Source organism: Salmo salar, chromosome 01, assembly GCF_965601325.2.
Source record: "Salmo salar chromosome 01, fSalSal1, whole genome shotgun sequence".
Lineage (NCBI taxonomy): Eukaryota > Metazoa > Chordata > Actinopteri > Salmoniformes > Salmonidae > Salmo > Salmo salar.
In genome coordinates this window covers 13,332,367-13,354,028 of record NC_138291.1, presented here as the reverse complement: position 1 = coordinate 13,354,028, position 21,662 = coordinate 13,332,367, and the positions used below count along the sequence as shown (strand labels likewise).

The 21,662-nt window shown below is 42.4% G+C and overlaps 1 protein-coding gene across 3 annotated transcripts in view; it reads left to right on the top strand.

Moving 5' to 3' along the window:
* LOC106562352 (lysine-specific histone demethylase 1A) overlaps positions 1 to 21,236 on the top strand; it is a 29,297-nt gene extending 8,061 nt beyond the window's left edge. For all 3 annotated transcript variants that reach the window (XM_082966267.1, XM_014127435.3, XM_014127290.3), the window contains 15 exons: positions 2,239 to 2,345; positions 2,654 to 2,735; positions 5,059 to 5,153; positions 6,181 to 6,198; positions 6,591 to 6,733; positions 7,219 to 7,309; positions 7,454 to 7,588; positions 9,284 to 9,357; positions 10,559 to 10,670; positions 11,237 to 11,369; positions 11,474 to 11,661; positions 16,321 to 16,435; positions 18,598 to 18,725; positions 18,989 to 19,135; positions 20,051 to 21,236. In XM_082966267.1, the coding sequence (XP_082822393.1) occupies positions 2,239 to 2,345; positions 2,654 to 2,735; positions 5,059 to 5,153; positions 6,181 to 6,198; positions 6,591 to 6,733; positions 7,219 to 7,309; positions 7,454 to 7,588; positions 9,284 to 9,357; positions 10,559 to 10,670; positions 11,237 to 11,369; positions 11,474 to 11,661; positions 16,321 to 16,435; positions 18,598 to 18,725; positions 18,989 to 19,135; positions 20,051 to 20,236 (1,754 nt within the window). In that variant the 3' untranslated portion in view covers positions 20,237 to 21,236. The remainder of the gene's footprint in view (positions 1 to 2,238; positions 2,346 to 2,653; positions 2,736 to 5,058; positions 5,154 to 6,180; positions 6,199 to 6,590; positions 6,734 to 7,218; positions 7,310 to 7,453; positions 7,589 to 9,283; positions 9,358 to 10,558; positions 10,671 to 11,236; positions 11,370 to 11,473; positions 11,662 to 16,320; positions 16,436 to 18,597; positions 18,726 to 18,988; positions 19,136 to 20,050) is intronic.
* Positions 21,237 to 21,662: the final 426 nt, after the last annotated feature.

Here is a 21,662-nt window from a genome sequence, read left to right as displayed (position 1 = left end):
TTTTTTAAGGAATGTTTAGCCAAAATTTATCTTAAGTATTATTAAAAGTAGGAAAATCTAAAACATTGAGATCACCATATTCCTATGTGTTCATAACGACAGATTTCCTAATATAATATGTACGATTTTTTTCCAGATAAAGTTGAAAAGCATCTGGGTTGACCAGCTTTACCTATTCTGTTATCAAGATGTAGGGACTGGGCTGCATAAGTAAGTCTGGAGATACCTTCAGCTTTAGAAAGCAATACTCAACCTTTCAAGGATAAATCCCTCTGCGACCAATGGTTCAACCTCTTGTTGTTTTTTTTCAATAATAGGTATAAAATTGAATGAGCATCTTTTTGTTCTGCACTGCTGGCGTGTGCTGTGTGTGAAGGCATCGACTCATGTAATGCTCCCGCGTGAGCGTGGTGATGCTTGAATGAACGGCCAATCATATGCTCAAATACAAATAGCATGACATTTACTGGTGTAGTCTTCACTTGTTTTCAATGATAGACTGCGATTGAGCAGGTAAATGTTGAACCGGAATGCAAAAATGCGCCGAACATGTAGTGGTCCTATCGGGCCAGTGACTGATGAGATCCACTGGTCCGATACATGTTTTTACGGGCCCTGACCAGCGGGACATCGTTAATGTCGGACCCTTCACGTGAAATAAATGTAATTAATGTGCCAGAAAACAATAGGCTAAGTGGATTTTTGAATAATCGTTACTACATTAAATGGGACATGCAAATTCACTCACGTTATATGGGACGTACAAATTCATGCTCTCTCCCTCCGTGTAAAGAAATTTGACTACAACCACAGAAGATGCATATCGTTCATTCTAGCGGGAGAGGGCTCGGCAGACTTTTCTGACTTGCTAATTGAAAAGTAGCCTAGTTAATTTAAGTGGAAAAGGTACCTTGCTGAAGATTAGTCTAATCGGCTGTATAGCTAACACTAGTGGAAAACACTGCATATATAGGTATTTTCCTGAAGCATACCCTCAGATATGAAATTAAGTATTTTTTTTAGCAATGTGTGTGTCAAAATAACTTTTATGTGATAGGGCTGGAAATTGACAGGGCCCTAACGATACGATTTTATCACGATACATAGATGCAGATACAATATGTATTGCAATTCTCAACATTCTATATGTATTGCGATTCAGTACCGTAAATTCCGGACTATAAGCCGCAACTTTTTTCCCAGGCTTTGAACCTCGCGGCTTAAACAATATAATATATGGATTTTTCCCGCTTTCAAATTTTTTTTTCTCCAAAAAAACACATTCTGTGACGTGCTCAGTTTTTTGGCGGCATGAAGCTTTCATTAGACCAATGAAATTACCGAACGGGTTAATGTCAAACAACTTTTTTGTTTACTGTTTAGATTAAATCGAGCGCTCTCAAACTTCCCATCATTCTGATTACGGTAGTCATTTTGTCACCCTCATCATGGCAAAGACACGGAGAAATGCATATGATGCAGCTTTCAAGTTGAAGGCGATTGATCTGGCTGTTGGAAAAGGAAATAGAGCTGCTGCACGGGAGCTTGGTCTTAATGAGTCGATGATAAGACGTTGGAAACAGCAGCGTGAGGAATTGACTCGGTGCAAAAAGACAACTACCGGTAAAGCTTACTGCAAATTTTTTATTTTTTGTTACAAGCCGTGTTTCGTTAAAACCTATTTATTTTTGTTACAAGCCGTGTTTCGTTAAAGCCTGTGTAAAGTTCATTTGTTTCAATGTACCGGTAGGCACCTGCGGCTTAGACATGTGCGGCTTATTTATGTTCAAAATAATATAATTTTTTTAAATTCAGTGGGTGCGGCTTATATTCAGGTGCGCTTAATAGTCCGGAAATTACAGTACTCATTTTATTGCGGTTTAATTTTCAAAACGTATTGCTCACTATATATATATATGTCTGTTGCAGGGAGACAAGATGGTATGATAATGAGTTTTGATCAGTCAGGGAAATAAAAATGCTGAAAACATGTTGACTCACTATTTAAAAAGAACATGGAGAACAAGGGATGGGATGAAAAATACCAGCGTTTTGGCGCAGGTACAGACGGCTAGCGCTAGCTAACGCTACCTAGCAAAAAAAGTAATATTGATACTTGGAGCTAAAGTATCAATATAATATCGGTCAAAAATAATATTGCGATATGCAACTATCGATTTCATCCCACATCAATATGATGTGATTGTCAACTACTCTGGTTCTCCTGTGTCCCTGCAGCGAAGAAGACGGGGAAGGTAATCATCATCGGAGGGGGGGTGTCTGGGCTGGCGGCCGCACGGCAGCTGCAGAGCTTCGGCATGGACGTGACAGTACTGGAGGCCAGGGTGGGTCAACAGCACATTGCATGTCAACACGAGCACAATAAAGAGGGTCATGTTCATTGGGGCTAACCGTAGAAAAACATCATTCTTATTGGACAAGCTCAGAAAGTTTGCATCACTCCGCCTCTGATGGATTTCTTCTGTATTGTGCTAATTGAACACGACCTACATCTACCCATTAGCTAATACACTGAACTGACCAGTAATATATTATTTTCAGCCTTGTGTCCTGTTTTGACCTGGTGTAACAGCAAATGGTTAAGGTTCCTCTTCACTATGGTAGTTGTGTAATATGGTTATTGTCTCCTCAGGACCGCGTTGGGGGGAGAGTGGCCACCTTCCGGAAGGGCAACTACGTGGCTGATCTGGGGGCCATGGTGGTGACAGGACTGGGTAAGGATTACAGTTGCAAAATTCTGCTAACTCTCCCAAAAATACCATGTTTTCCAGAAATCCATATAGGAAGATCCCCAGAATCAGTGGGGAATAAGCAGGAAATCTGGGAATCCTCCAACTGTGATTTTTAGAAAACCTGTGAAATTCTGGGAAATTTAACGGAGATTTGCAACCCTAGTAAGAATGAACCAGAGACGTGCAAACATTTATAGACACAAACAATTACATACATGTACAGGTGAGGATGTAAATGATTGAAACTCACTTTAAACAGTCATTTCCAATTCGCCTCGAATTCCTCTCACCTATTATCAAGGAACAATTTACTTTGAATTATCTATTGACTTCATGATACCTCTACTTTGAATTGGTCAGTGTTCCTGTTAGGACAGCTTCTCACCAGCAGAGGGTGGTGTTGACCATTTCAATGTCGTCTAATCAAATGTAGTCTGAATAAATAGGACTGGACAGGCAAAACAGTACTTGTTCACCACTTTTCTCCATAGTTTCTTAAAAATGATACAAAACGACTATTGAATATCAGGACAATGAGATTCCTAAGATGTGTTTTAATAGATAACAAGTTTGTTCATATTCAGCTTGTTGCGTGTTCATAATACACTGCTCAAAAAATAAAGGGAACACTTAAACAACACAATGTAACTCCAAGTCAATCACACTTCTGTGAAATCAAACTGTCCACTTAGGAAGCAACACTGATTGACAATACATTTCACATGCTGTTGTGCAAATGGAATAGACAACAGGTGGAAATTATAGGCAATTAGCAAGACACCCCCAATAAAGGAGTGGTTCTGCAGGTGGGGACCACAGACCACTTCTCAGTTCCTATGCTTCCTGGCTGATGTTTTGGTCACTTTTGAATGCTGGCGGTGCTTTCACTCTAGTGGTAGCATGAGACGGAGTCTACAACCCACACAAGTGGCTCAGGTAGTGCAACTCATCCAGGATGGCACATCAATGCGAGCTGTGGCAAGAAGGTTTGCTGTGTCTGTCAGCGTAGTGTCCAGAGCATGGAGGCGCTACGCTGACAGACCAGTACAGGCCAGTACATCAGGAGACGTGGAGGAGGCCGTAGGAGGGCAACAACCCAGCAGCAGGACTGCTACCTCCTCCTTTGTGCAAGGAGGAGCAGGAGAAGCACTGCCAGAGCCCTGCAAAATGACCTCCAGCAGGCCACAAATGTGCATGTGTCTGCTCAAACGGTCAGAAACAGACTCCATGAGGGTGGTATGAGGGCCCGACGTGCACAGGTGGGGGTTGTGCTTACAGCCCAACACCGTGCAGGACGTTTGGCATTTGCCAGAGAACACCAAGATTGGCAAATTCGCCACTGGCGCCCTGTGCTCTTCACAGATGAAAGCAGGTTCACACTGAGCACGTCACAGACATGACAGAGTTTGGAGACGCCGTGGAGAACGTTCTGCTGCCTGCAACATCCTCAAGCATGACCGGTTTGGCGGTAAGGTCAGTCATGGTATGGGGTGGCATTTCTTTGGGGGGCCGCACAGCCCTCCATGTGCTCGCCAGAGGTAGCCTGACTGCCATTAGGTACCGAGATGAGATCCTCAGACCCCTTGTGAGACCATATGCTGGTGCGGTTGGCCCTGGGTTCCTCCTAATGCAAGACAATGCTAGACCTCATGTGGCTGGCGTGTATTAGCAGTTCCGGCAAGAGGAAGGCATTGATGCTATGGACTGGCCCGCCCATTCCCCAGACCTGAATCCAATTGAGCACATCTGGGACATCATGTCTCGCTCCATCCACCAACGCCACGCTGCACCACAGACTGTCCAGGAGTTGGCGGATGCTTTAGTCCAGGTCTGGGAGGAGATCCCTCAGGAGACCATCCGCCACCTCATCAGGAGCATGCCCAGGCGTTGTAGGGAGGTCATACAGGCACGTGGAGGCCACACACACTACTGAGCCTCATTTTGACTTGTTTTAAGGACATTACATCAAAGTTGGATCAGCCTGTAGTGTGGTTTTCCACTTTAATTTTGAGTGTGACTCCAAATCCAGACCTCCATGGGTTGATAAATTGGATTTCCATTGATTAGTTTTGTGTGATTTTGTTGTCAGCACATTCAACTATGTAAAGAAAAAAGTATTTAATAAGATTATTTATTTCATTCAGATCTAGGATGTGTTGTTTAAGTGTTCCCTTTATTTTTTTGAGCAGTATATGTACACAATAGTCATCATCAAGTGAACTGCCTTGTAGTTGAAATAGAGGCTATGTGATGGTTCTATGGTTGTGTAGGCCTATGTCTTGATGTTCTATCTGGTGTGTTCTAGGAGGGAATCCCATGGCAGTGGTCAGTAAGCAGGTCAACATGGAGCTGGCCAAGATTAAACAGAAGTGCCCTCTGTACGAAGCGAACGGTCAAGCTGTGAGTGCTGCATCGCTAACTATTTGGTTAACTTACTTTGCATTATGAGGTTTAGGCCACGCCCCCCATTGATGCCAATGAACTGCAGTTAAGTGGAATGCCTGTATGTTGATAGAACATTATACCAAAATGAATTGTCATATTAGGCCTACATTGCCGTGTTGGTGTCTCGTGCAAGCCTGCTCGATTTCAGCAGTTGAAATGTCTGCTTACTCCAGATGCAACTTTCTACCATTGGAACCTATTACCATTGGAACCTATTACCATTGGAACCTATTACCATTGGAACCTATTACCATTGGAACCTACTGCTATTTTATACATCACTATTTGGGTACATCACTATTTGGTTCTCGTTCCACTATGTTAACTTGCTCCATTTGTTATATACCTCTTGTGCTGAAGATGTTTAGATTTTATTCAGGACACAACTATGTGCTGTGTTAGCAGGGCCCTTCACTTTGTCTGCAGTGTGGATTCAGTTAGCCGCTTAGCAGGGTGGATTCAGTTAGTGCTTAGCCTAGCATCGCCCGATAGCTCAGCCCTCTCCAGGTTGAGACCGGACTCTCCCATTGTAATACTGTTAGACTGGAAATAAACAGCAGTCTCCTTTCTGAACTATTATTTTCTCCCTCTCTGTCACGCAGCGGTAGGATGTTTGGAGTTATTTTCAGGCCAGGGTTGTATTCATTAGGGCAAAACAATTTGCTACAGAAAATTGAAATACGCCTTTCTTATTAGACAAGTTGAGGTAGTCCCTCCCTGTTTCAGTCCATTTTCTTCTGTTTTGTACCTAATGAATATGACAAAGTTCACAGAGGTGGTAGACACGCGTAAGGTTGCTTCCCACACCACGTGCAACTGTTTTCCTTTCCTGCAGGGGACGCTAATTGGCATTTTCAAGTGTATGTAAATCTGTTCAATGTTAAATTTGTGTTTTGTTTATCTAATTTGTTATTTCTTTGACCCCTGGCCTCAATCCCTCCCTTGGTCACCTCCTGGTTCATCTCCTGGCTGACTGCTAAAGGGCGAACGATGCACAAGTGTATGTATTGTTTTGGGATTGTTTTACTACATGTAAACATTGTTCACCTATTGTTAATAATTAATGTCAAATCTGCTGTCAGTTCCCAATGAATCAACTGTGTAGTAGACCGTAATAGAACTGGGTCTGTTCTTGAGTGTGTCTATGGTTCAATTGGCTGTAGTATGTTTGTAGTCAGCTATTTTTTTCCCTTCCGATCCGATACCTTAATGGTAAACGATACTTCCTTTAGGTCAATTTCTTTTTGTAGAGAAAATAAGGATCACTTTCTAAATTGGATTGCCCTCCCTGCTGACTTCATGTTCATGATTGACATCAAATTGTTAGTATCAAATGCTGTAATCCTATGGTTGATTCTTAACATGTCATTGTATGACTGACTGCTCCCCCAGGTGCCCAAGGAGAAGGATGAGATGGTGGAGCAGGAGTTTAACCGTCTGCTGGAGGCCACCTCCTACCTCAGCCACCAGCTGGACTTCAACTTCCTTAACAACAAGCCTGTGTCTCTGGGACAGGCCCTGGAGGTGGTCATTCAGTAAGTGTTTAGCCCTTTGGCCAGGTCATCTCAGTTAACCCAGAAGTAAAATCTAGGGCAATTTGGTGAGCTGCGTGATTTAGTTCTGGGTCCATATGTGTTAGAAATTTGGAGTTCCCTTCACTAATTTCACCACTCGTGCGAAGCAGTTGAAGTTTAATCACCGCTTTCACCCAATCCTGATATACCCAAATAATCGTTGAAAACCCAAACCCTATCCTACGCATTCCATCCCGTCGCGACAGATTCTTCAGATTAGGTGCTGAATCGGTCCACCAAATATTAACGGCTGAGCAATTTGTACAAATTCTGTGATAGTGCTTGTATTTAGTTTTTCATTAAAAAAAAATATCTCTCTTTCTCAATGGCACATTATAATCACTGATGTGTTCGTTTGTCTGGTAACGTCCAATAGGCTGAGGTGTTCGTTTGTCTGGTATCGTCCAATAGGCTGAGGTGTTCTTTTGTCTGATATCGTCCAATAGGTTGCAGGAAAAACATGTGAAAGATGAGCAGATAGAGCACTGGAAGAAGATAGTCAAGACCCAAGAGGATCTCAAGGAGCTGTTGAACAAGGTGACCATGAGAGCCACTATCTCAGGTCAAAATAACAACGAGTAGCTTGCTTGTAGATGCCTGTAGATGTACTTTGTCCCTCCTTTTAATCTGTTTTCTCCTCTTTTGTATATCTACCTTTCTCGCTTTCCCTCATGTCCTCAGATGGTGGGTACCAAGGAGAGGGTCAAAGAGCTGCATCAGCAGCACAAGGAGGCCAGCGAGGTCAAGCCCCCCAGAGACATCACCGCTGAGTTCCTGGTCAAGAGCAAGCACCGCGACCTGACCGCACTCTGCAAGGTGAGACCACAAGTCAACCACTCACATTCTCAGTCATACCACCCTACAGTAGAGGCAGAGTAGAGGTTCAGAGGAAGGATAGATGGAGGTATGGATAAAAATAGATTAAGGGATGATTGATAATGGTGGTTTTTGAAGTGGATAGGAACAAAATGCGATTGAAATCCTCATCACCTCAATTGACTTGTTCCATACAAATGACTTCAAGCTGCAAGCAGTTAATGCCACATTACTTTCCTGTTTACTTATTTGTTTTTCCAAAACAAACTAATTCCATTCCTCTGAGGTGTGGTACTTTCTCCAGACTCACACGCCACGTGGATAAGCTATAAATCTAACAGCTGGAGTTGTTAGCAGGAGCAATCATCTATTTCTAGGCTCCAGACACAATTTGATTCAATTAAATGGGTTATCAACGTATGTGTTTTGAATCGCACCAATTTTAAGCCACTTTCATGTGATTATCAGAGTATGTTTTCTGTGGACTGGAAATCCCAATAGCAGCTTGACTAGCAGAATGGCCTGCAGCTACGGTAAAGGCCTAGTGTGTCTACCAGTCACTCTTGAATTACTTTCCATCAACTCATGAAGACTTTCCATTGTAATTTTAGTGGTTGTTATGTAGCAAGGATCTCCTCCATTCAAGTATTTTCTTCATTTGAGTAAACTAATTTGCAAGGAGAAATATAGAGACTAATGACTATAGCCTACTGCCTGTCACACTATGGCTGCGTTTACACCAGCAGCCTAATTCAGATCGTTTGCCCAATAGACCAATTAGTGGAAAAATAATCTGAGTTGGGCTGCCTGTTTAAACGCAGCCTAAGAGCTTTAACAGAAATCATGTTAACGTAACAAATGGGGAGATTGGATTTGGGCCATTAAGCCAAGGACAAAGAAGTGTACTTGATACCCAACTTTCACCTAAGTCCAATTTTCACTCAGCCTCCTATTGACATCAACACATGACTAAGTGAGAATTCGACTTAAATAGAATGTTAGGATTTGCGCCATAGAGACGAAAAAAATTCTATAAGTCGTGACAATGGCATTAGCTCTAAGCAAAACAGACAATTTCAGCAGCATGTGTTTGACTAGTCTAATGCCTTTCCTGGTGTGTGTCATTAAATGCACGAATAAAGCTTCACCTCAGACGTGTACTTTCAGGAGGCAAGTTTAAACACAGCTGCTGTCTGAACTTGTCGACTGCCTCGGTCGACTGCCTCCTGAAAAAGTCACTTCTTAGGCGTGACTCAAGCTGGTCTGTCTGGTTGGAAATGGTCCACACACACACACACACACACACACACACACACACACACACACACACACACACACACACACACACACACTGAGAGCGTGTTTGATACACGTACAGGCTAGGTCATGGTCAGGGAAGCCTTGGGCAGAAGGTTGTGGGGTTTTCGTTTTAGTTGGACATATTTGTTAGGCCGTGTCAGCCGGCTGGTGGCTGCAGGGGTAAGTGGTGAAACTGGGAAATTTGGATAGGGTGAGTCAGCCCATTTAACTGACTAAGCTGCTGTACTTCCTACTTGACTTACAACCTCTAGGGGGTGTGTGCAGCACAGTACATACACCCCCCTGTTTCCCTTAATATCACTTAGCGTCCAATACACACACACACCTCTGTATGTCCCACAGTGTTTATACCTTGCTGTCCCCTGTCTCTTGTAGGAGTATGATGAGCTGGTGGAGTCGCAGGTCAAACTGGAGGAGAAGCTCCAGGAGCTAGAGGCCAACCCACCCAGGTAAACCTTTAACCCCTGAACTCCAGCCTAAAGGCCTGTTGTGGTCCTATTTCTTAACCCCTGAACTCCAGCGTATTCTTAAAACCTCTTAAGGATCGGACCCGTTTTCTATTTTTTTGGTTCCATCATTTTTGAAACGCAGAAGGCCATAATATAATATTGCAGTTTAGGCTCAATTTAGCAGTGTGTGCAAAGTTTCAGATTGATCCAGTGAAACATTGCAATACCTGACAATATTTTGTATCAAGTCTGCCCAAATGTGCCGAATTGGTCAATTGATACATTTTCAAGTACATGACTATAGAGATCATACAAAAATGATATGCTAATACAACATTTAAGTTTACACTTTCCCTGGAATGTCATACATGATGGATCATTAGCTTATACGCTAATTTTCACACATCTAGATGGCCGGGCCAGATGGGTGTGGAGCCAGAGACAGCAGGGGTTCAAACTGGAGAACCCAGTTCCTACATTTGACTATAAAAATAGATTTGATCAAACAAAACTATGCTACATTTTATCTCTGGGACCCTCAGGATGACAAATCAGAGCAAGATTACTGAATGCAAGTACATTATTTACCTTCAGAGGTGAATGTATCAAACCAGTTGCTGTGATACGTTTTTTGTTGTTATGCACTCGCCTCAAACAATAGCATGGTATTTCTTAACTGTAATAGCTACTGTAAATTGGACAGTGCAGTTAGATTAACAACAATGTAAGCTTTCTGCCCATATAAGACATGTCTATGTCCTGGAAGGTTTGCTGTTACTTACAATGTCATGCTAATCACATTAGCGCATGTTAGCTCAACCGTCCCGGTATAGGGACACCGATCCCGTAGAGGTTTAAGCGTGGGTGTGCTCTAGCCTGGCTGCCAGGCTGTTTCTGCTCTCTTGCCAGCTCTTTATGGAATTGTCATGCCAATGTTTGGCTTTACAATGACATTGGAGTAGGCTAAAGTACAGACGGGTCTGGGAGCAGGCTACAGACGGGTCTGGGAGCAGGCTACAGACGGGTCTGGGAGCAGGCTACAGTACAGACGGGTCTGGGAGCAGGCTACAGTACAGACGGATCTGGGAGCAGGCTACAGACGGGTCTGGGAGCAGGCTACAGTACAGACGGGTCTGGGAGCAAGCTAGATGTGCTCGCATCAATCCTTTCTTTTTCTAACCCTTTGATAATCTCTCCTCAGTGACGTGTACCTGTCGTCCCGGGACAGACAGATCCTCGACTGGCACTTTGCTAACCTGGAGTTCGCCAACGCCACACCCCTCTCTACCCTCTCGCTCAAGCACTGGGACCAGGTACACTCCCACTCATGCTTACTCATTAAAGGTTGACTTAGCGAGATGAGTTGCATGCTAAAAGTAAACACAATATCGGGTGAATTTTGGTAACAGCTAAGAGCGTTGAAGCTCGAGGCTAAACTTGTTAGCTCTTTTGCTCCAGTAGCTACCAGGTTGTAGCAGCGTGAAGCGCAGATACTGTGTGACTGTGTGAGAGCAAAGGATTGAATCACGCGCATCTCATTATCTACGGTGCTGCTCGTTGCAACGTCATCTGGCTGAGTCTACCTTTAAGATTTCTTCTTGCCCTTCCACAAAACCAATCTGTCTTATCCTGGCACTTCTCTCTCCTAGTAAGCACATCCACACTAGATCAGATGATGACGTCAGTATGCACTTACTATAAACTGCTATTAGACACCAGGTCCAGTTGAATCTAGGCCATTCAAACCACCGGACTATAGTCGCCATGAACCACACATAACTGACATTATGAGTCCGTTTCAATGTTTTGTAATCCCTGTAAACCATATATAACCCATGTATTTTTTTTTTTTTTCTCTCCCTCCCTCCCTCCTATCCAGGACGATGACTTTGAGTTCACAGGCAGCCACCTGACAGTGAGGAACGGCTACTCCTGTGTCCCCGTGGCTCTGGCCGAGGGCCTGGACATCAAACTGAACACTGCAGTACGACAGGTCCGATACACAGCCTCTGGTGAGTTTACAGGATGTGTGTGAGTAGCTGTCTTTGTTTGTCAATCTGTGCGTCTCTTTTTGTTTATGTGTGTTAAACTACACTAACCATGTGAATATCTCCAGGCTGTGAGGTGATAGCAGTCAACACGCGCTCCACCACCCAGACGTTCATATACAAGTGTGACGCGGTGCTGTGCACCCTACCCCTGGGTGTCATGAAACAACAGCCCCCCGCTGTGCAGTTTGTTCCCCCCCTGCCCGAGTGGAAGACTGCAGCTATCCAGAGGATGGGCTTTGGAAACCTCAACAAGGTACAGAACACCCCCTCCAATTGGTGTTGTAACACTTTGCGTCTCTGTTATGTTTGGTGTTTGTACTGAGGTGCAAGTCCTTTGGGAGTCTTGCTGCTAAAACAAGGTACTGAAAATCCCTCACTGGGGTGCTGTGACATCTTGTGTCTCTGTTGTCTTGGTGTGTGTCTGTTATTTTTGGTGTTTCTACCCATCTGGACTGAGATGGATGGAAGACTCATTTTGGAGTCTTGCTGCTGTGTCCTTGAAGTAGGAACTTGACCTTCAGCTGCAGCCTGCAGCTGTAAAAATGGATGTGTGGACAAAAAAAAAGCCTCTTGGCTCACTTGATACTAAACTACCAGGAAGTGAAGTAAAATTATGATAATCTCTTCCGCTGTCAAGACATATATTTCACTCATTCAATCACCCTGTCAATTTACATGAGCATCTTTATTACATTGTATCAAGCATTATTCAGCCCGGGTGTTTTTTACATACATAGTGCAGAGAACAAGGTTGTTTTTATTATTATGCCCCTGCACCACTCTCCCCTGATTGGAGGACTTGTTGAAAAATGGAAATGAAATGTATACAGTGCCTTGCATAAGTTTTCACCCCACCTTGGTGTTTTTCCCTATTTTGTTGCATTACAACCTGTAATTTAAATTGATTTTTGAGAATTTACAATTACATTGTCGTGGAAATTCTACACAGGGACACTCAAAGTCAATCTTAAATGAATCATTGTTTATTAACGGCATGCTGGAGAGGTCACAGTCAAATTTAGATGCATAAAGTACCTGTCTGAAGTGAGCTCTGCCAGGGCAGTCCCGTTGTTTTATATACTGCATACACAGACAAGTTATATTTGCATGATTTAGCTCATTCATTATTCATAATTAATTCATCATTAATGTTTGGTTCATGCACGTGACCGACAAATACCTCACAAGACTTCTTCTCTCCAAGCTGAGAACTTGAAACTGAAATATCCCTTTCATTCTCACAACAATATTCTGGGCGTATTGCCAAATTGCAGACACTGATAGTGAGGATTCCTCCACGGCACAATCAATCAGTCACTTGCAAGAACACAGTCGAATTGGTTATTAGAAAAGCACAAACATGCTCCCTCAACTTAAGACTTCTGTGTCGTTGTGTGACACAACTGGACATTTTACTGGCTGTTTATTGTCCCCAGCACAAGGTGCACCTATATAATGATCATGCTGTTTAATCAGCTTCTAAATATGCCACACCTGTCAGGTGTATGAATTATCTTGGCAAAGGAGAAATTATCACTAACAGGGATGTAAACAAATTTGCACAACATTTGAGATAAATAAGCCTTTTGTGTGTATGGAAAATCTCTGATTTTATATTTCAGCTCATTAAACATGGGACCAACACTTTACATGTTGTGTACATTTGTTTTTAGATACACTGAACAAAAATATAATCTTAACAAAATTATATTTTGACATTATGGGGTATTCAGGCTGTAACACAATAAAATGTAGAGCAAGTCAAGGGATGTGAATACTTTCTTAAGGCACTGTGTATATACAGTACCAGTCAAAGGTTTGAACACACCTACTGCAGGGTTTTTCTTTATTTTTACAATTTTCTACATTGTAGAATAATAGTGAAGACAACAAAACTATGAAATAACACATGGAATCATGTAATAACTAAAAAAGGGTTAAACAAATCAAAATATATGTTATATTTGAGATTTTTCAAAGTAGCCACCCTTTGCCTTAATAACAGCTTTGTACACTCTTGGCATTCTCTCAGTCAGCTTCACCTGGAATGCTTTTCCAACAGTCTTGAAGTAGTTCCCACATATGCTAAGCACTTGTTGGCTGCTTTTCCTTTACTCTGCGGTCCAACTCATCCCAAACCATCTTAATTGGGTTGAGGTTGGGTGATTTGTGGAGGCCAGGTCATCTGATGCAGCACTCCATCACTCACCTTCTTGGTCAAATAGCCCTTACACTAAGCGTAAACTAGATGGGATGGTGTATCGCTGCAGAATGCTGTGGTAGCCATGCTGGTTAGTGTGCCAGACAATGTCACCAGCAAAGCACCATCACACCACCACCTCCATGCTTCACGGTGGGAACCACACATGTGGAGATCATCCGTTCACCTACTCTGCGTCTCATTAAGACACGGCGGTTGGAACCAAAAATCTCACATTTGGACTCATCGTTTCTTGGCCCAAGCAAGTCTCTTCATATTATTGGTGTCATTTAGTAGTGGTTTCTTTGCAGCAATTCGACCATGAAGGCCTGATTTCACAGTCTCTTCTGAACAGTTGATGTTGAGATGTGTCTGTTACTTGAAATCTGAAGCATTTATTTGGGCTGCAATTTCTGAGGCTGGTAACTCTAATGAACTTATCGTCTGCAGCAGAGGTAACTCTGGGTCTTCCTTTCCTGTGGCGGTCCTCATGAGAGCCAGTTTCATCATAGTGCTTGATGGTTTTTGCGACTGCACATGAAGAAACTTCTAAAGTTTTAGGAATTTCCCGGATTGACTGACCTTCAGGTCTTAAAGTAATGACGGACTGTTTCTCTTTGCTTATTTAAGTTGTTCTTGTCATAATATGGACTTGGTCTTTTAGCCTTATTTGGTATCTTCTGTATACCACCCCTACCTTGTCACAACACAACTGATTGGCTCAAATGCATTAAGAAGGAAAGAAATTCCACAAATGTACTTTTAACAAGGCACACTTGATAATTGAAACTACCTCATGAAGCTGGTTGAGAGAATGCCAAGTGTGTGCAAAGGGTGGCTACTTTGAAGAATCTCAAACGTTATTTCATAGTTTAAGGTTTCATTATTATTATTCATTATTATTCTACAATGTGGAAAATAGTTTTAAAAAAATAAGAAAAACCCTGGAATGAGTAGGTGTGTCCAATCTTTTGACTGGTTGTGTGTGTATAAATATATATACCGTTTTTTTTCTTAATTGGACTGGACTCCAAGTGTATCGGCCAATCAATGAATCACTCCAGTCTTAATTCCAACCCTTAGATGTTCAGACTAACCCATCTTTCCCAGTACATTACCGTTTTACTCTGTCCTTTTGCAACACGTCCTTCTATTTTACTGATGTCTTACGGGGGTCTTGAACCTCTCTATTTGGACCATTTCTACAGAGATTGCCCTAAAAATAAACACTTTACCTAAGAGTATAATCATATTTCCCATTGATTGATTATAGCTTTCCGGATCTCCTAACAGTACTGTTTATAGGTCCTTGTGTACACAGACATTATGACTGAACAACCACTCCTTGACCTGATGCCAAAAGCAGTACCAAAAGAGATGATCTATTGATTCTGTTCCCTCATGACAGTCTGCACAGGGCTGACTGTCCAAAGCCCCATATATTAAGCATTCCTTTTGTGGCGAGAATTTTATATAATAGTTTAAATTGAAAAGAACGGCTCGATGCGTCACTTGTAAATCAGTTCATAAACCCGTTGCCATGGTATTGGGACCTTCAGACTTGTTCCCAACTGTCATGAATTTTATTCAGCATAGTTGTCAAACCTATCAACCTTAACTGAAACTCATACATTTTCTGATTTATACTAGTCATTTTAGGCTATGGATGGTTTTTCATTGGAGGCAGACAAAACCAATTCATTACTTTGAGCAATTGCCTCTTCCATTTTTGTGCCAGAGCTGCGATGAGTTGGTTATACACCTCGCCATACACCTTGAATTGCTGGTGTAACAGTTTTACAGTCCTTATTTACGATGTCGTTCATAAACATGATACCTCCCTTATACATTTGTATTAGTACATTGGATTTTAGCCATATTATTTGCTCTTTTATTTGTTCTACCTTTTCTGAAGGATGAAATTGGGATTGTAACCAACTCTTTATGGCTTCATTAAAAATGTTGAAAAAAGTACAAGGTTACCTCTCCCCAACATAGCTATTTATCCTGCTTTATAGCAATCCAGGGAGGGAGGAATGTGTGCGGGTGAGTGAGTGTTTTGGAAATCTGTTAGTAATCAGATGAGTCCTCCCCCACTCTCTCTCGTTCCTCTTTTTTTCTTCCTGAGCCCTGATGTGCATCATCTACTGCAGAGTTTCAATCTGCTAATTCGGCTGCAGCAGAAAATGCTGCATTATTATGCAATGAGACCTTTTTGTGGCACCTCGTGGCCACCAGAGGGAGCTCTGTCTCTGGATCACTTGAATGGAGCAATCTGCATCTAATGACAGTGTTTGCATATGAAAATATTATTGTGCGTGAAATGGGTCTTAAACAACCTCTTACAAATATAGAATAGGCAGTTGGAACAATAGAGATTTATATAATTCAGTTGCGTTTAATAGTGTGGGTCAGAACGATGTTGAAATGCAGTTGCTCAGACTTCACATTTGGTCCGGTTCCAGCTTTCCCTCTGGTGTCTCCTTTATAAAACAGTTCAGTTCTGATTTCTGACACTTCTGGTTTCGTTCTGATCACTAGCGTCATCAGAAAGGCCTAGAGCTCAGAATTTCCCGCAATCTGTGGCTCCCTGCCCAATTTATTGACTCATTGCTCAACTCCAAACTGTGTCTGGGAAACTGTCCTGACTAGACTGGTATCTGTGGGGTGTATTGAGGTACTCATGCTGATGTGTGTTCCTCCCGTCACCAGGTGGTGCTGTGTTTTGACCGTGTGTTCTGGGACCCCAGTGTGAACCTGTTTGGCCATGTGGGCAGTACTACAGCCAGCAGGGGAGAACTCTTCCTCTTCTGGAACCTTTACAAAGGTGAGTAGGGCTGGGAGATATGGACAAAATATCATATCATTGTCAAAAAAGTTATGTTTTTAATAATAAAAGTTAACAATTTGCTGCACTCATTTGAGATAATTTCCACACTGACACGTAGTGCTGCACAATATAGGGCAAACAATCTAGGCCTTATTTTTTTACCAAATGTTGCAATTGCGATTTGTCTTGTGATTTAGAGCAAAACACTTGGGTGAACTGTTGGAATCATTGAAATTGAATTATTATTCAAAATGTAGAATATAATAGTGGACACTGAATACAGTGTTTGACTTGACAACAAATGAAAATGCCAGGGAGGAGTTATTGTGACAGGGTAGGAACTGAAGTGTTGACAAGTGTTTCCTAGCGGACTCTAATCTTTTGCTACATTGAATGTTCTCTCTTAGCAACTTTATGTAGCTAACATTCTTGCTTCACATATTCCTCGTTGATTTAGAAGATACTGTTGCACAAACCATGCACTGGTATTATCAGGCTGTATAGCTAGTTACGTTTGCTCTGACTCAGTACATTTATTAGCGGCTAACAAGGTTTAGGCCCAACTTCCTAAGAAAAGACAAACTAGCTATTTGCAGATGTAAGAAACACAAACTAATAGTGTCATTATAGAACGCTAGTGGATTTATATTAAGAAGCAAAGTGAAAACAGCATCGTTGTCATCAACATTGTTGCATGTGCTGCATTGACCATGCAGACTGAATGCATGTGTTTCGTGGTCGAGGAACATGTGCTGCATTGACCATGCAGACTGAACGCAAGTGTCTCGTGCTCAAGGAAAAACAAATGTGCTTTGAGTGTCAGGGGCGGGGCTAAATCTATGGAAAGCGGCATGGAGAGAGAGAGATGACTCCAGTAGCAAAGTAAACTATAAAAGTGGACATTATACACGGCATATCACATTTAACAAACCAAGCATTCAAATACCATTATAGAAGGTAAAGTAAAAACTGAAACCATGTAAAATACAGTATACCGCCCACCCCTAAAGGTGAGCACAGTGAACTAGTCAGTTCTCTCTGAACTGTGATGGGCCTAATTTGACTCTTTGTTTTGATATCCTTTCATCTCCTTTATTGCACTGATCTGAAAGAACTGACCAGGTGAAAGCCAGCCTGATGATAAGCTTCTTCTACCATGTGGTTTTCAATTGTTAGGTCTTCTCTCGTGGCAGATAAAGGAGAGGATAGATTTATAAGCAACTGAGTTAAGAGACGTGTTGATATTTGGATGTAGTCACACATTTTGACTTGGGACAGAATTTCCTTCTCTAAATGAACATTACATTTTCAGTGGTGGAATAATTACTCAATTGTCATCTTTACTTTTACTCAAGTATATCTTAATAGAAAATGACTCAAGTAAAAGTGAAAGTCACACATTAAAATACTACTTGAGGTAAAGTCTAAAAGTATCTGGTTTTAAATGTACTTCAGTACAGTGGTGGGAAAATTACTTAAATGTCATACTTGAGTAAAGTAAATGCCATCCATCAAATTCCTCATATTAAGCAAACCACATGGCACACTTGTCTTGCTGCTTTTTATTTACGGACAGCCAGGGGCACACGAACACTCAGACATAATTTACCAACGCAGTATTTGTGTTTAGTAAGTCTGCCATAGCGCTATATTGATAGGTTTGTGAATTGGACCATATAGCTGTCCTGCCTGAGCATTTGAAATGTAACGAGTACTTTTGGGTGTCAGGGAAAATGTATAAAGTACTGATTTTCTTTAAGAATGTAGGGGAGTAAAAGTTGTAGCAGCACGTAGAAAATTATTGTCCAAAAACAAACTTTTAAGTGGCACTGATGCAGCATTGGGTGGTTAGAGTGTTGGGCCAGTAACTGAAAGGCTGCTAGATTGAATCCCCGAGCTGACAAGGTAAAAATCTGTCGTTCTGCCCCTGAACAAGGCAGTTAACCCACTGTTCCTAGGCCGTCATTGTAAATAAGAATTTGTTCTTAACTGAATTGCCTAGTTAAATAAAATAAATAGTAAAGTAAAAATACCCCACAAAACGACTTAAGTAGCACTATAAAGAATTTTTACATAGTTAGTTTACACAACTGCATTTTCACATATGCCTTTTTGACAGTGTTACTGCGAAATTGACCCATGTGTTCCCCCCCTCCCAGCCCCCATACTGCTGGCGCTGATGGCCGGAGAGGCGGCCGGCATCATGGAGAACATCAGCGACGATGTCATTGTCGGACGCTGCCTTGCCATCCTCAAAGGTATCTTCGGAAGCAGCGCAGTACCTCAGGTATGTGTGAATTTGTACATAAAAATAGAATAACACTCAATATGGCCGCCACCGGTCCTCCCACCACGTAACGTAAACTTGAATCATAATATCCATTTCTATAGTTTGAGTCCTTTCCACCACCAGTCAAATACATAATGAAAAAATTGTTTATATGTAGTTATTCATGTTGGTTAGCGTTGGAACTGTTTAGTGTTTCCCAACCATGTTTACTGGAATCTAATATCGGCATGGAATCTGTCTTTTCTTTGTTGTCACGGCAGCCCAAGGAAACGGTGGTGACGCGTTGGCGTGCCGACCCCTGGGCGCGGGGCTCCTACTCGTACGTTGCGGCCGGTTCCTCCGGTAACGACTATGACCTCATGGCCCAGCCCATCACCCCCGGCCCCGCCATCCCCGGAGCGTCACAGGTAACACATGGGACTACTAACACATCTGACCACTAAGAAATACGATACATTACGAGACAGTTTGCCAGATACAAATTAAGCCTAGTCCTGGGTCAATAAGTACACTCAGTGGAAAATCTCCATTCAAAGTGCTTTCAAGTCCAGGAATAGGCTAATTCTGTGCAGTACTCTGCTTTGTGATTAAGGCTGTGAACACTACATATATAAATATAGCTGCAAGCAGCAATGCCGGGGTTCAGCTATGTGCCCACTGTGCCACGATCAGGAAAAATTTAACTTTGCCCTAGGACGAGTTACTTATGTAATGTTCATCCACGCTTGCCAAATATCAGAATTCAATTTGATGTATTTTTGATCATTTTCAATGAGGTTGACTACTTTAAAAGTCTTCTTATCCAGAACCACTGGACCAATCGGCACCAAATTTAGTATAACATCTATGGATGCACATCTTCAAATCTTCACATCTTTTCTCAAAATGGCGGATCTGAGAAATAAGTATAGTAATAATGAACCAGATCAAATACGATAAGGTGTCACCATCACTGCTGAACCCCTAGTGACACACTCCACTACTTAATTCAGTACTGGCATCACACTTTTGATTCGTATATAGTGAATGGAGTGGCAAAGGCCCGAACCCGACATTATTTTGCCCACATGCATGTTGTCCTTATGAATAAAGAGTGTAAAGCCCCATCTATTACATCATCAGAACCTTCACCTCGCTCTAAGCCAATGAGAACACTGGATATTAGCGCAAGTTTATATTTAAAAAACATACCCGGAACCACCAGAGCATATTTGCAAAATATCATCCTCCTTAGCCAACCCACAACTTATTGAACCAAACTGAGTCGTTCTGATGAGTTTGTCATTTTGATGTTTGTCATCCCCCCCCCCCTTTGTTCGCAGCCCGTCCCACGTCTGTTCTTCGCCGGTGAGCACACGATCCGCAACTACCCAGCCACGGTGCACGGCGCTTTGCTCAGCGGCCTGCGAGAGGCGGGACGCATCGCCGACCAGTTCCTGGGCGCCATGTACACCCTCCCCCGACAAGCCACACCCACTGCCGCCCCTCAGCCCTCCCCCAGTGTCTAGAACCCTGCCCCTTATACCAGTGTTCTTCTATGTTCAAGTGATGTCGGTGACTCCCGCTAACTAAGATGTAAAAAAATGTGCCTGTAATTTTGTGTTAATGTTTAACCACCATCGATGTTACTGGACAAACAAACTGCACATTCCCAAAGGACCGAGCCAGCACCAGTCATGTCTCGGGCACATCTCTTATCCTGCATCGTTCCCCCTCCTCATAACTCGACAGTCAATGCAGTTAAGTGGAACCTCCAATGGAACTCTCAGCTGGTTTAGTGTCCCTTCCAGCGCCGCTAGTTAACCATAGTGCTGTTTGAGCAGGCTCATGCTAGGATCTGGTTGTTGAAGGTAACGAAAGCCTCTTTGGTAGGACAGATCTGGTTCCCACTTCCCAGTCTTATTCCAGTAGGAAGACACTACACTAGGTGTCATGCTAACCCAGGTCCACTTTATCGTCGCCCATCCCGGGACTTGAACCAGCGACCTTCCTGTTACTGGTCCACCTCCCTAACATTAAATGGATGGAGGGGCTGAAGAGAAGGATCAGCAGCCAATGGAATCCAGAAACACAGACAAAGCCACAAAGGACAGCCAATCATGCGCTGATCCATCCCTAGCTAGCATTAACACCTTAGCACTGTTTCACTCCCATTTTAAACCTGATGTATTTTTCTATAAAAAATATTCTAGCTGCTACGATGTTGTAGCCTACAAGTGCATTGTATTGATTGTTTTAAGGCTAATGTTAGTTGTATGCCTCCTACTGAATAGGACCTGTACCGTGTAGGGTATGATGCATAGAGGAGTAGTGGGGGAAAAAATAGCAGTTAGTATTTATCTTTTTACAATGATTTATGTTGAGAAAAAAATCCAGTTGTGAATGTTTTTGTTACTTATTGTACTTAGCAGCTTGTCTTGGTGTATTTTATTGTTGGCGTTGCATACCTTTTTGATATGTTTTCAACATTTGGGTATACAAATCTAATAAATGCATGTGTGTCCCCAATTTTATTTTGTTATTGAACAGGTTCAGATAGTACCTCCCTGTTTCACTTCTTCCATTTCATGCCTCGTGAACACAACCCAGGCAATTATGAGTGGAGGAGATGGTCAATGACTTGCTTCCTGACCAGTGTCCACACCCAGAGGGTGCTTCCCAATCATCTCTTTCACTACTTTCAAAGATGATCTATTATATTGACAAGTTGGTCGAGGTGACTGCTCTAACCATGGAAATACATGTCAATGATTGAAGGCAAGAGCAGGTGGGACCATTCTAGCCAATGAGAGGGCAGATAGTGCCTGTAGTTCACACACGTAAATTGTTTGTCTCAAAGTTGCCAGAATGCCACATGCATCCACTTATATCAAAACATTTGTAACAGCCTAAAAATGTGGAAACTTCTATTCGATCAAATAAACCTCACGTAAT